This window comes from Bombus impatiens, unplaced genomic scaffold, assembly GCF_000188095.3.
Source record: "Bombus impatiens unplaced genomic scaffold, BIMP_2.2 scf_0343, whole genome shotgun sequence".
Lineage (NCBI taxonomy): Eukaryota > Metazoa > Arthropoda > Insecta > Hymenoptera > Apidae > Bombus > Bombus impatiens.
Genome location: NT_176762.1, coordinates 118559 through 134104, shown reverse-complemented (window position 1 = coordinate 134104; position 15546 = coordinate 118559). Strand labels below are relative to the sequence as shown.

The 15546-nt window shown below is 31.7% G+C and overlaps 2 protein-coding genes across 2 annotated transcripts; both read left to right on the top strand.

Annotated features, from left to right (window-relative positions):
• Nucleotides 1–774: 774 nt before the first annotated feature.
• On the top strand, nt 775–2835 carry LOC100742902 (zinc finger protein 236-like). The gene is made up of 3 exons (XM_003489543.4): nt 775–942; nt 1668–2337; nt 2648–2835. The coding sequence occupies exons 1-3, from the start codon at nt 882–884 to the stop codon at nt 2811–2813; spliced, it is 897 nt and encodes a 298-aa protein (XP_003489591.1). The 5' UTR covers nt 775–881; the 3' UTR covers nt 2814–2835.
• A 1192-nt stretch (nt 2836–4027) lies between these two features.
• Nucleotides 4028–11778, top strand: LOC100742629 (ATP-dependent RNA helicase me31b). The gene is made up of 8 exons (XM_003489542.4): nt 4028–4317; nt 5341–5510; nt 5645–5851; nt 5950–6121; nt 6202–6352; nt 6443–6638; nt 6758–6928; nt 7076–11778. The coding sequence occupies exons 2-8, from the start codon at nt 5370–5372 to the stop codon at nt 7370–7372; spliced, it is 1335 nt and encodes a 444-aa protein (XP_003489590.1). The 5' UTR covers nt 4028–4317; nt 5341–5369; the 3' UTR covers nt 7373–11778.
• Nucleotides 11779–15546: the final 3768 nt, after the last annotated feature.

The window sequence follows — 15546 nt, the reverse complement described above, 5'->3', positions numbered from 1 at the left end:
AAACAAACTAATACAAAAGGTAATAATTATAACAGTAATGTTAGAGTAATGTGTATAAATAAATATTTTTCAAAAATATTTCGTATAATATGTAAGTACACGTGAATTACGCTTAGGTATGATAATTTGTTCTTTTAAAAGTTATAACTTATTGTAAATTTCGCGTGATAGAAGAAATTGTGTATGAAGGTACAAGTTTCATAAGAAATGTATACAAACAGTTGGTTCGATTATGTACACACATTATTCTTAAGTTTAAATTTGCTCGACCTTTACGAAACTAGAAACGACTAACGTTTATATGAAAATTATTCCAACAATTAAGCCATTTCTCATTGCAATTATCATATCATTTTATTAATGTTCTTTTTACGATAAGTAATTTTTATGATCTTTATACAAATATGAAATATATATATGTATTTCCAAATATTCTGCTGTAATATTTCCATACGCAAAATAAATAGAAAGATTAATTTCTATAAACAAACTATACGTGTCGTTCACATATCCTATAAAAAAAGAACAATCCCTTAACATATCGTTCCGCCTACACTTAACAAAAATGATAACTCTACTCTGCGCTTAATTTGGATAATTTGAAGAAAATATACATTTTATTATATTATTTAATAATTTGCTTCTCCTTTTTGCCTATCCTGAGTGAGAAAAAGAATCGATCTATGATGCCTAGAAATGCATCTTTTTCTCGCATTGGCTGTGGGTGAATCTTTCGATATTACAGTACTGAAGACATAAAGAAGGTAACAAATGCCTATCAACTGTGTGACAGTGGTTTGCTCCATCGCTGTTGCAACGCCCAATACTTTATTGTATTTCGTTCCTTTCGTCAAGTTGTGTCCGTTCGTATTCGCGAAAACATGCCGCGTTGTTTGATCAAGTCGATGACAAGATACAGAAAGACCGATAGCTCTTCTGAAGGTAAGAAACATTTCTTCGCTGTACAGTAAGCTACAGTATGTCCAGAAACGACGAATGATATTTTAGCGTGGTTATGAAAAAGGAAGTACGTATGTATATCCTGTAACTCGTAAAGTTGTTGAAAAAGATGAATTGCGTTTCTTGCCCTGAATCTCAAGGTCCACTTTTAGCTAGACATTCGTTAATGATAATTAAACAATTCGCATATAGAGCGCGTAATCTATCGTACAAGAAGAGAAAAATTTGTTTCATAAGACTTTACCAGTGCGTCCCCCTCTCTCCCCCAAACTTCTAGCACATATTATACGTTATTCTACTCGTTTTCACGTGTTGAATACGAATATTGTATTCATTTTAGTCGGAGATGATATATTGCCTAAAAGTTCGTTAGATACAGTTTCAACATCGAACGTGTTTTCCTTGAAAGCTAACCCAAATCTACCTTAAAACTAACTCAAAATCAAACGTAAATCTAATGTAAAAATTTGATAGTACGAAACGAAAGGTACGTATGCCGAAGGAAAGATGACAACCATAAAGTGTATTAGCTTGGCTTTCCACGTTTGTAATTTCTTTGTATTTTTGGCACGTTTTTGCCCGTTCCGCCAAGAACGAATGCGATATTGGTATTCAGCGTGCTAAAACGAATAGAATGATGTGCATTATGTGCAAAAAGCTTGGGGACACTGGTAAAGTTCGATCAACTGTTTTTCATATATTAATAGAGGCAGAATTACCATGGACGCCGCCGTCATCGGTTGATGCGAAGAGAAAACATCAGACCAAAGATAATTCTACGAAATGTAGTAATATATGGACGTCTTCAAAATTACCAATCGTAACACGGTATACGTTTAACAAAGAAAACACTATGTTGTGGAATAAAGAATCTAATGTAGACGAAGTAGAGTTAGGGATGATAAATTTTTTCAACATCGAAAATACGATATCGTCGGCTACTACGAATGTTTCCATGAATACCAATCAGGTAGTGATTGACCCTAATAATAAACAAAACGTGGAGAAAGTGCAAATACCATTGACATCAAATTCCGAAAAAGTAGAGTATCCGGTAAACGTAAGTAATAATGAAATCAAGGTGGCAGTAAATTTGAATAGGACGTTCAATGAAACCGAGAATCAAACGACCTCGCAAGCATTATATCTTACTCCAAATAAGAAACAGATTGATTCCCAAAATCAGTATCTGGGTGGCAATATGAAAACATCGGGGGTGGAAAACCCACAAAATTGGAAACGAAATAAAACTATGCATTATTGTCCCTATTGCCGCAAAAGCTTCGACCGTCCGTGGGTGTTGAAGGGTCATCTTCGCCTCCATACTGGTGAACGACCTTTCGAGTGTCCAGTCTGCCATAAATCTTTTGCTGATCGGTATACAATCCTTCCTTGTTTTCGTTCAATATTTATCGGTACACCACAAACATTAGCACGCGTTACGGAGAATACAAAGATTTTGTAATTTTGTTGATATGTAATGATTATGATAGAAAGTTTTTAATGAAAAATGTATAAGAATGAAAACGACAATCAGATATCTTGATTGCGTAATCCGTGCGTAATGTGTTAATTCGTGCATCTCTTGAAATGATTTATTTTTTAATAAATTAAGAGGTTAATTTTATTGATTTAATTGTATTGTTTTATAAAATTAAAGCTACGGTGTGACGTATATATTTTGTAGATCAAATTTACGTGCGCATCAAAGGACACGGAATCACCATCAATGGCAATGGCGATGCGGGGAATGTTTCAAAGCATTCTCACAAAGACGATATTTGGAACGACATTGCCCGGAAGCTTGTAGAAAATATCGAATATCTCAAAGGAAGGAACAAAATTGTAGCTAGAAGACAAATTTTATTTCTTTAATATAAACATATTTATATAGAGAAATGTATAATATTATACATTAAATATATTTCGTTAATTAATTACGTAAAATTTGGATTCGAAATATTGTATTGTTATTCTAGTATAAATATGTACATATACTATACAGTAGTATGATACAACCATAGAACAACTTTTAACTTTTTCGCCCATATTATTTCCTTTGGGTCAAGTTTATAAATTTCAATAAGTAAAAATATTAATTATATAATGTTAAGACAAATTCACATGTCTCTTTTCTACGAATAATAATTATTTTATTTATTACCAACGATAGAAGCATTTGAATCGACAAAGGATATGACATCGAAATAAAAATTCGAATAGCTTGATCTTTATTTGTTAACTATACATATTCTTTGAGAAACAAAGTCTCATTCAAAAATATTATGTAATTCTGTATTTACTTTTATTTGAGATTTTATGTAAGTAGTAACAGTATTAATTGAATTTGATTTATTTACCGTCGCAGTTTTGTGGCTCCCCGTAGCGTTAATTTTACGAATGTTACATATATATACATATATATATATATATATATATATATATGTATATATGTATATATGTATATATATATATATATACATGTATATAATAGACCATTATAGTCTTATAGCTCCCCGTAATGTGAATATTGGCACGATAGATATGAATTGTACAGTAACGTAGTCGAGACAATGAATAAAGAAATTTTAGACATAAATTGATTGATTAATTATCATAATTACATATTATCATTGATAGATATATATACCCACTTGTTAATCTACATATTTACTTTTATTATTAAGTTCAAGTCTGTTATCCAAATTATTATTTGATTAAAGTGTTGAGTAGTTCAAATCTTAATTAATCGGGTATATTTCTCAATTATTTAGAGCTCCATGGGTAACAACCCAAATCCGAATTCCCCAGACGAACACATAATAAATATACCGATAAATGTTGGGGCATGAAAACCCAAGTGACACGAAGTGAAGTTTTCTAAAAATTATCAAACAAAAGGAAAATAATAAACTAGCTAACTAACTATAACGATAAATGGATCGGCATTCGATCGAGTAAGTTCGAGATACAACACGAGGTACGATTTAAGAGTGCGCCTTAAAGCCTCGCATGAAATTAGGCGTCGTCATCGATAGAGTGCGCGCAATAATGTAACGGTTTCTAACCTAAGTGATTTTACTCTTTCATGGCGCATGTCGTGTACGTTCAACGAGGAATAATTATCACCCGCATTTGACGCAGTGCGTTAGTCTCATATTACTAACGGAAAAGAACGTAATATAGTGCCGCGTATTACGCGATACGCTTTCCGAGCAAGTAATCCGTGTTAGTGCTCCGTAAGAAAGAACGCGGCGGTTAAGCACTGCAAAGAAAACTTGACATTGGAACGGCCATTTTGGCGTGTTGTTTCCTAATCGAGTGCTCGGCTCAGCATCGATATCCATCCATTTCAAGGCAAGTAGCTCTGTACTATATAAAAATTTTGTTAAACGAATGATTTTGCATTTAAGGGAATTTCGTTTTTCGTTCGGTCGTGTACATATATTCAGAAAGATTTTGGACTTGTTCTATAGAAAAGAAAATTGACTTTGCACAGATGGTCTGTACTCTGTTTTTCATCCTGCTCACAAGTATGTCTGACGGTAGTAACGTGATGTATTAACATCGACCACCAGATCAATCTTATTAGTATATTGAAAGTATGCCGTATAAATAACATGCGATTATAATATTATAATTACGATTATAATTACGATTTTCTGTTGAATATGCATATGTATAATATATAAAAATGTTACCAATATCTTAAACTTTCCGAATAAATTATCTTCGTTTTTCTCATGGATGTGATATATTTGGTAAACTTCGTTTAATTTACTTCGTAAACAATTTTGTGTGTTGTAATTGCTGTTTTTGTTAAAAGTTATATAAAGATTATGAAATACATTGAAATGATTGCAGTATTAATGTTATATTAATTTAGGCAATGTATTATAATTTTCCAAAATTCCGTTTTATGATATTATGTTTTAATTTATAAATTTAATTTCATGTTAATTCATAATAATTTTATAACGTTTTAAATGTTAATGATGTTGTGAAATCGATATGTCTAAATGTAGTATGTATATGTTCTTCAAAATTCAAAGTTTTTCTAAACAATATCAGTAGCCAATATTGAACTGTTAAACTTCCTTATAAGGTTGAAATACATAAAAACTAGTATTCTTCCAATCAGTATACCTATGATGTTTACATTCTATTGTGATCTTTTCAACAGGTCACATATATTGATATTGCTTTTTGTTCTATGAACGTGTTAATGTTCCATTTATGTCTTATACTCGCAATTTCAAATAACTTCATGGTAGTGTTTATTGTTTATTCTATTATAGTTAAACAGTTAATTGTGTAAGACATATTTATTATATATTTTAAGTAAATATTCCATTTATAAAAGAAAATTTATATTTTTAGGAAATAGATAATATTTCATCATTTCCAAAATGATGACAGAAACACATATAAATTCCAATCATGTCCTAAATTCTGGTTTGAATACCAAATCAGAAATAGACAAAATGGACGATGTGGGTTGGAAAGCCAAATTAAAAATTCCACCAAAGGACAAACGAATTAAAACTAGTGTAAGTTATATATTATAATCATTCTAATTTTACTTTAGTTATACTTTATTCATTAATAAAATTCTATGAATTTAGTTATTTTATCTATTTCTGGCTTAAATTACTAATAAAAATGTTTACACAAAAATTTTTAGGATGTTACTGATACTCGTGGCAATGAATTTGAGGAGTTTTGCCTAAAACGAGAATTATTAATGGGCATCTTTGAAAAAGGTTGGGAAAAGCCTTCCCCAATTCAAGAAGCCAGTATTCCTATTGCATTATCTGGTAAAGATATCTTGGCCCGTGCAAAAAATGGGACTGGTAAAACTGGGGCCTATTCAATTCCAGTGCTAGAACAGGTTTGCATATAATTAATTGCTCTAATATAATTAATTATGTTACTAAAACGTTTCATTGTGTTAACTTCAATATTGTTATTATTAATATATCACCTTAGGTTGATCCACGAAAAGATGTGATTCAGGCACTAGTACTTGTACCCACTAGAGAGTTAGCTCTTCAGACATCGCAAATTTGCATTGAACTGGCAAAACATATGGACATAAAAGTAATGGTAACTACTGGAGGAACAGACTTACGGGATGACATTATGAGGATTTACCAGACAGGTTTGTATCTAATGTATCTTTTTATAAGAACTAATTATAAAAATTAAAAATATTTTACTTATGATGTAATTCGTTTTTAGTACAAGTAATAATAGCAACGCCAGGAAGAATTCTTGACCTTATGGACAAGAATGTTGCAAATATGGATCATTGTAAAACTCTAGTTTTGGATGAAGCAGATAAACTACTGTCGCAAGATTTTAAAGGAATGTTGGATCATGTCATTTCCAGGTATATATTCTAGTATATAATTATTGATGATATCTTTTTATATTATATATATTATTGTACTATAATTTTTATTGTCATGAATATATTTAGATTACCACATGAACGTCAAATACTGCTGTATTCAGCTACATTTCCCCTGACAGTGAAGCAATTCATGGAAAAACACTTAAGAGATCCATATGAGATTAATTTAATGGAAGAACTCACATTGAAAGGTGTAACACAATATTACGCCTTTGTACAAGAACGACAAAAAGTTCATTGTCTTAACACATTGTTCTCCAAGGTAAGGTCACTGTAAGGTCTGTTTGTTTTACATAATATATTTAATATAAAAATTTACTGAAATAAATTTATTTTTTTTTTATCAAGTACTTCTGCCTAATTTATTTTTTGTTTTTCAAGTTGCAAATAACACAAAGCATAATATTCTGCAATTCAACACAACGTGTTGAATTACTTGCAAAAAAGATAACAGATCTTGGATATTGCTGTTATTATATACACGCGAAAATGGCGCAGGCACACCGAAATCGCGTGTTCCATGATTTTCGAGCAGGACTATGCAGAAACTTGGTAAGTGTGTAAAATTATTATATTATTAACTAAGTAAATTGTATGTGCTTATTGACTCTTTTTTTAATGAAAAAGTTATCAAAGTTTAATTACAATGTTTAATTTTATGGGAGAATTTAAAGTTATATATTAATGTATTATCTACAGGTGAGCAGTGATCTGTTTACTCGTGGTATTGATGTACAAGCTGTGAACGTCGTTATCAATTTTGACTTTCCAAAAATGGCAGAGACATACCTTCATCGTATCGGCCGATCAGGACGATTCGGTCACTTAGGTATAGCAATTAATCTAATCACGTACGAAGACCGTTTTAACTTACATCGTATCGAACAAGAGCTTGGAACAGAGATTAAACCTATTCCAAAGGTAATAGATCCAAGTTTGTATGTAGCAAGACCAGAAGACAATAATAGCATGGAAGAGGGTAATGTGTCTAAGTAGTTTCGATACATCATCATGATGTTTATATGCGCTCAAAGAGTTTGAAGTGTTAAATGGTGATTGTGTGACTCGTACATGTAAGGCATACATTGCTATGCTTTGAACTCACAGAGTGAAACATTATTTCAGTCTGAAAAGTATTGTCTGGGGTGTTTAACAGTGTATAAAGACAAAACAGTGCTATGAACATTTAGATTTAAAAAAAAGTGGTCTATATAGAAAAAAATTGAAAATTTCAATTAACATCATACTAAAACGGCGAAAACATGAATTACTTGTAAATAAGGCATACTGAGCATGAAACAGTGAACTCAGTGAATGAAGTGATGCGAATGCCGGTGCGAGTCATTCTTTGTACATAAATACATATAAATGTACATAATCTAAAGTGCGCGCCAGAGTCAAGCCATTATCAAGAGCACAACATGTAAACAAATAACATGAGTAACATAATAATCATTACATTTTACCACAAACTGTAAATATTACATGTGAGTATTCATCATTTTAATAGTAAATTTTTATACAATGGCTTCATACTTCCAAGATTTTTTTGTTCCTTAAGAAAAATGTGATGGGATGTGTGATTTAAGAAAAAACACAGCATAATGAGAGTAAACTACAGTTTAATGCTGTTTGTATCTGAATACCATAAATGAATCCATATACCCATTACTTTTGCATTACCATACTTTACATATAAATTCTTCTTAAATATATGATCACAAATTCTAAATATTATATCGATCTTAATATTTGATCATGGCTTGATTTTGCTACCTGTCAATGCTGTCATACAACTCTGAAATTCAAATCACTTTTCAAAAAAGGCGAGATAATCTTTTTTCTTTCTGTAAAGTGGTAATAGACTGTTTTAAACTTAATCTGATTTTTTTTTATGAAATTGTGATTGAGAGTCAGAAGTTGTAAAATTGACTAGTTTTATATAATTATTTTTTATAAATAACTGGCTGGTGGCATTTGTCGAAGTTAGGGATTCTATGTAAGATGTCTATTAAATATTTGTGTCTACTGTAATTCAAAATTGTTCCATCAATTGATATATGAGTAATGACATTATCTAGCAAGGATTCTTTGTTACATTTAAGACACATTTTAGGTAAAACTACGAATATAAGCAAAAATGTACATATTGTAGCATAATAACAATATCATTTTCTGCAACAGATAAAGACAACTGCCAAAATATAATGGAACGTCAGCATGGAATCCCCTTTTATTCTTGGTTTTTTTCTTTGATATCTGTGTACATGTTAACCATATAAAAAGGTAAAAAAATGTAGACGCATGTAAGAAGTAATTTTCCATAAAGTAAATTTCTATTGTTAATATTCTCCCATGAACGAAAAAAAGTGCACCACCAGCCAAGACGACCTAGGTTTATGGAACGAAATGTGTATACATTAATAGGCAATAGTAGCATATTTCATATTTGAAGCAAAAAATTTCAATGAGAGATATTAATGAGAAAAAGGTGATGGAAAACGGTTTGGAATGCCTTTAGACTTATAATATCAGTTTTGACGGATATTTTGCTTCTGTGGTGGAGGAAACAGGAGAGATGTCCTATGACGACTAAGATCTTGACTGCTGGAATGGGAGTTAGTATAGTATAGTATGATATTAAAAGTATTTGAAATTTTGCTTTAATACAAATATGGAACTAAACTTAATTTTGAATATCCATCTAATAACGCGATGGATTTTTATATGTGCAAAATTTTTAAATCTGCATGAGATAAAACATTAAGCTTTCTAATCAATATAGTTCCATGTAATGTCAATATAAAATTAATATGTAATTATGCTTATTACTTAAAAACTTTGACTTTTAATTTAATATTTCGTATAGATGACACATATAAATACAATCATAATGAGTACGAATATTTGATACAAGAGTTCTATGCACTGACTCGTACGCATATCAAAGATGAAACGAAAAATCCTTTTCGTTTTCCATTTTCATTGCCCATAATAAAATGTAAACACGTTTTTAGTGTATGGGGTAATGTGGTTTTTGCACAAAACATTTTATATAATTCTGTTCTATGTAAGAAAGAGAAAATGATATGCTGTGAAATTATTAATTATCTGACGTATTATAAATTCTCTCTTGTATCCGCTATCTGAGCATTAATGCTGTGATTTAGTATTATAGTATTAAAAGCATTAAAAACCGTTTTTCTGTGCTGACACAAATTATAATTTCATACGTACGACGTTTCAATATTGAAAATGTGTCTGTAAACGCACGTATCAGGGTGCAACAGCATTATCTATCGATTTACACTTTTTTGCCAGTTTGAGAAAGAATGTGATTTAAGAAATTCGTTTATTATAGAAAATCTCGAAACAATTGAGTATAAGCGCGCATCGTATTGTTGCAAGAATCAGGCATTATGATGCTTGGAACGATAGAAAAAAGAGCCAGTTAATGGTAGAGAATCAATGTGTAAAACGTTCTTTGCCATGTTGGAATATAGATTCCAAAGTGGAAAGAAAAAAATTAGTTACAAAAATTGGCGGTGATTTATTGAAATAATTACGTAAGCGTTGTATTTATAACAGTTTGGAGAGAAACATATAGTGTTTTTTTCATTGTGGCTCTATCTTTTTACCGATTATTACGTTTTTTTTTCATATACGAAGTTACGCTGAGAAAGAAAAAAGAAAAAGTGCATTTTCACCAATTGGATATATTGCATACAGTAAAATCGTATATGAATTCCGTTCTAATATTATATTGTAATCCTTTTTTGTTTCTCTCGGTCTCATTCTTTCATATTTTATTATTTTCTTCATACGGAAACATGTAATTCAGTAAGTCGGACAGTATTTTGGATAATGTCAGTTCTAAAACAAAAAGAATACTCCTACATATTCACCACAAAAATTTTACTTTTGTGTTATATATATTTGTGAAAGTTCTATCATGGTTCTTTTCGCGAAGTTGTACAGACTAGGAAGACGTTCGTGTGTTCTTGGTCTTATTGACTTATAATTTAAAGCACCATTAGATCCGATACCGGAATATTTTGTGAGATATATTTTAAATCAATCTTTAAGAGAGTCAAGAATGTGCCAATGAGGAAAGAAAGAAAGAAAAAAATGTTCTTAAACACGCTGCATGGAACTGTGCCTAATAATTTTATGTGCATCTTGATTATTTCGTAAAATATTGTATACGTGTGTATTTGTTTATTTAGCAATTTTGCAACTGTGTCGAGCTATAACGGAAACGATAACTGTTGCAACATAAGCGAATCATAAAACATGTGACTAATTGGGAATGGTCATTATAGTGTTTATCTTGACTCTTTTGAAAGACTGATATTCGTGTGAAATAAAAGTATAAATCTCTAATAGAAGCAGGGTGATAAAAAGAAAAAAAAATTGCTGAATGCAATGCTATGCGTATAGACTGAAGGAATAAATATATATTTGTTTTGTTCTATTATTGAAACTACGTCAAGTAATCTTAACTTTAAAGTTACGTCATGCTCCATGTTGTACATGGAATTTGAATCTGCAGAACCATAGAATGCATGTAATACATATATACATACATGTATTTCTTTTTGAAGCCTTTATGGGATTGCTTGTACAAGAGTCATATAGTAACTTTGTTCTTCACCATCTTGCGAGTGTTCCCTCATGTCTGTCGCATAGATAATATTTCCAAGTGAAGTTCCTATACCTCATCTTGGAGAAGGAAATACCCTTGATGTGGAAACAATTGTGTGAGGGCACCTTTGTAGCGATGTGTTAATATCTGGATTATGGGATACGTAAGGGAAAACCCTTGTCATCATCCTAAGGGTTAATAATAATCTTTAAGTATATACGATTCACTTCGTATGTGTAGTGAAGGAAATAACATCTTTACGAGACTGTGGAATGTTATATTCGTGAAACAATCTCGTACCTTCGTTGCAATTTTCATTGGTTTTAACAACCAATGCCAACGAGCTGCAACACTATAAAATAAAACATACTTTCACAATAGGCGAAAAACATATTTGGTCTCGAACGCGTGTCCGAAAAGTATTTTGTAGTGCACGCAGCTCGTTCATAATGTTGGGACAACATCTCCAACAATCCGTGCAGAGACTATTAAAAAGAAGAAGAAGGTGAAAAAAAAGAAAAGAATTCGTAAAAAAAGTACCGTCAACATTCTATTTATAACAACTATGGTAATTCATTTTCCAAAATCTCATTTTAATAGTATCTGAACGTCGAATATTCCTCAGCGACGGTACCTCGAAAGAAACACATATATTTTGCAAATTGTACCCTTTTCCGTATTGTTCACAAACGATGCAACAAATTCTTCATGACACGTTCAAACGGAATTGGTTTATCCTTTGACAAAGAAAGAGAAAGAAAAAAAAGAAACTCTTGAAATACGAATTCTCTTGTAAATGCAAGTCGTACAATATCGTATATTTGTTTCTAATGTTTTATACATGAATATGTGCACTTTAAAACCTTTTCATTCGCAAAGCAATAAGTGTCATATATTTTGAGACAATCGCACGATATTGTTCGGATTGCATGAAATTAAAAGATAAAAAGAAAATAAAAAAAAAAAAAAAAAAAAAAAAAAAAAAAAAAAAAAAAAAAAAAAAAAAAAAAAAAAAAAAAAAAAAAAAAAAAAAAAAAAAAAAAAAAAAAAAAAAAAAAAAAAAAAAAAAAAAAAAAAAAAAAAAAAAAAAAAAAAAAAAAAAAAAAAAAAAAAAAAAAAAAAAAAAAAAAAAAAAAAAAAAAAAAAAAAAAAAAAAAAAAAAAAAAAAAAAAAAAAAAAAAAAAAAAAAAAAAAAAAAAAAAAAAAAAAAAAAAAAAAAAAAAAAAAAAAAAAAAAAAAAAAAAAAAAAAAAAAAAAAAAAAAAAAAAAAAAAAAAAAAAAAAAAAAAAAAAAAAAAAAAAAAAAAAAAAAAAAAAAAAAAAAAAAAAAAAAAAAAAAAAAAAAAAAAAAAAAAAAAAAAAAAAAAAAAAAAAAAAAAAAAAAAAAAAAAAAAAAAAAGAAAAGAAGAAAAGAAAAATGAAAAATCATAAGAAATCGTATGATCCTTATCTGATCGTATGTGTTGATCGAATGTTTTTTGTATCTGAAATTTTTAAGCATTTCTGTAACTTGAGAACACCACCCCCTCTGTGTTGTTATGTACGTTCGATAACGTGAAATTGATCGCGTGCGAAAACAGAATCGAAGAAAAAAACAAAAAGATGAGATTATCTGTTATATATCAGGAACATAAATTGTTTATTTCTCAATTGTAAAGGTAGGTTTGTGCCTGAATTACGAAAAGAACCTTTTTTATTTGTTTTTCATTTCTGCAAAGCACAGACCCGATCTGATGGAAAAGATTAAAAAAAGGAAACAATAAAATTAAAAGGCATGTCAATGAATTTTGTTTTCGAAAGGAACAAAATAGCAAAGAAAATTTGATCCTTAATAAAATTTCCGGTTCAGTATACCACAGTATATTTTCTTTCCAATCTGCCCTATTTAAATTAATCATAAAATAATATTGACATGTTAAATGTGTAAAAAATATTATACATACAAGCATGTGTTTTATACGAACACAAAGCGGATAATTAGAAAATAATCTCTACGTGTAATTACGTATAGCTGAAGTGGATAATCTATCCAACGAATTCAAAAATATCGTGGTTAAAGCTAACTGTATCAGAACTAATCGTACAAGCATTACATTTATCTTTTATGAATTTTATCAACTGCTATTGTTTGTTTCGCTTGCAACAAGGACGAAAAAAATCAGCTTCTTCAAAGATTCCGACGATCGACATTACGTGTCGTGGTCAATGGAAGTGTTCTAAATTGAAAAATTGGAAATATGTAAATTTATTACTTATTTTATATTATCTCATATAATAATATTTTTTAAAGGGAGTTGAAGATTAAATCGCTTAATGCCGTTGAAAATAATATTTTCTTTAATATACTAATCTCAAGATTTTTCAAACTTTGTTAGTTGGATGTTTTACGGGTAAAAATAAAAAAGAAACATTACGCAAGCATAAGGTTTGATCGTTTGAATATTTATTAAAAAATGATGACACAAGTATATAATATAAAAAATATAATAACCAATTGATTTTATTACTGTGAGTTTCTTATTTTATATGATAATAAATTCATCGTATTTCATTATCGTAATTTAATAGAATTTCTTTGTTTTTTCATGGAACGATTTAGTACCGAGATAGTACCTATGCAAACACAAATAATTTACAAATAACTCGAAACGAAAGTCGTATAATATAACTTAATTTTACAGTTACAAAAATGTTTGAACTCGTGTCGCACAAGATTAGTGATCATCGATCGAAATTAGACTAGAAGTTTCATTCACAAACGATAAATCCTCCGAACTGTTTCGCGCGATTAATCAGAAAATATTTAATGGCGCTTGCTAGGATCACTCGTGTCCTCTGATCGGTCATGGTCGAACGGGAATATGTGTTGGAAATATAATTCCTGGTTAGAAGCGACAAATATTGATACGATCGTGCAAATACAATTCCATCCTTGTAATTACATTCATCTATCCATATAGTATAATCGCGAATCTCTGTTACGGATGATCGACACGACAGCATACGAGTGTACACAAACGTGCGATCTACCGATTGCTCTCCAGAGTATATATAAATTATATCACTCTGAAGCATTCTTTTCTTCCTGGAACACCGGCGAAAGACATGAAATAATACTATCAGTGATCCAACATGACACCGGTGTTGTAGCAACCAATTAACGGCCGTCTGTGATAAGTATTCACTCCCTGATCGTACTTATCGTACGATTCACGCGTCGTAAATCTACGAAACAGTCGCATTAACGCTCATAGTACACGCGTGCCAAGGCGTCGTGACCGGTTGCAGGGAAGAGGGGTTGCTTGAAAAATGTGGCGAGCCAGCCAAATCTCCGATAGAGCCAGCAGCGATTCGACAAACTCCCACGACACAAATCCAACCGTTTGGTCGTCTCCGGCTTGATGTTCCTTTTTTTTTCTTGCGAGGCTTCCAGCTTCGATCCGGTAGAGGGTTGCTTTTGCGGAGAGCTGATGGAAGACGAGGAACGGCAGCATAGTTTCGGATAAGAATTATATTATCGGCTCGTTGGTGCGCTTCGAATGAGCGCTATTGATTTTAAGTAATCGCTTAAATAGCGTCAGTGGCCTGTGCAACGGGTTGCCATCGAGTGCAAACGACAGAGACAAGCGAAACCCGTGCCAGAACTTGCAATAGACGCCGTGTTCTTGCCTCCGTGGTTTCATTTTCCATTTAATTCGCCTAGTTCGACTTTCTTTACAATTTCTTTACAATACTTCTGTCTTAATCGAAGAAGCTATCTGTATATCTGTGAGATTTGCCGGCACTGGACAAATTGATAGAGGTTCCAAATCGAATCTCGCATGGGAACAGGAAACAGGAAGAGACTCGCGGAGATGCACAGGAGGGCGAAGGGTGTATGGTTGAATTCTCGGAACATATTGGACAGACATGGAACGTCTTTACCGGAGGGTTCTTTGAAGGCTCGCGTCCATTAAGGGTGCATTACGCGAGGGCGTACGAGCGAGAAGGCACGTGCACTTGTCGCTTCGGACGATCAATTAACCCTAAAAGGTCCTTTAGGGAAAATTCGCCGGCTATGTACGTATACGTATGTACATATGTATATATGTGTAGTACATAATGGCTGGCGCCGTTCACCGTCATCCTCCGTCGCAATGTCACCTTTACTCTCGTTGTAGGCAGATTTAGCGTCCTCCCTCTGTCTCCAACCCTCGACTTCTTCGAACGAACCTAACTTTCCTCCGCGGAAGGAATACCTCCATTTTCCGTATAATTTCCACGAGAGATGACAGAAAAGGAAGGAGATTCTCTGGACCGGCGAAGAGGCAGTGAGCCGGCCAGGCGGGCCGATGGGGAAACACGCGCAAACTTCTCGAGAATGTAAACGCGAGCAACGAAGAAGCGCGTAAGTGAAAGAGAGAACACGCGAGCGAAAGAATGAAAGTAGAAGGAGAAAAAAAAATGGGGGAAGAATGACTTTTCCAGGGCTCTGTGATCGTAGCCGGAAAACGACGCGAGGAGAGAGAGACCGTCTGTGGCGGTTG

Coding starts and splice junctions, on each gene's coding strand:
- LOC100742902 (XM_003489543.4), top strand. CDS start 882: ATGCCGCGTTGTTTGATCAAGTCGATGACAAGATACAGAAAGACCGAT. Junction 943..1,667: donor GACCGATAGCTCTTCTGAAG/GTAAGAAACATT, acceptor ATATATTAATAG/AGGCAGAATTACCATGGACG. Junction 2,338..2,647: donor CATAAATCTTTTGCTGATCG/GTATACAATCCT, acceptor TATATTTTGTAG/ATCAAATTTACGTGCGCATC.
- LOC100742629 (XM_003489542.4), top strand. CDS start 5,370: ATGATGACAGAAACACATATAAATTCCAATCATGTCCTAAATTCTGGT. Junction 5,511..5,644: donor ACAAACGAATTAAAACTAGT/GTAAGTTATATA, acceptor AAAAATTTTTAG/GATGTTACTGATACTCGTGG. Junction 6,639..6,757: donor TTAACACATTGTTCTCCAAG/GTAAGGTCACTG, acceptor TTGTTTTTCAAG/TTGCAAATAACACAAAGCAT.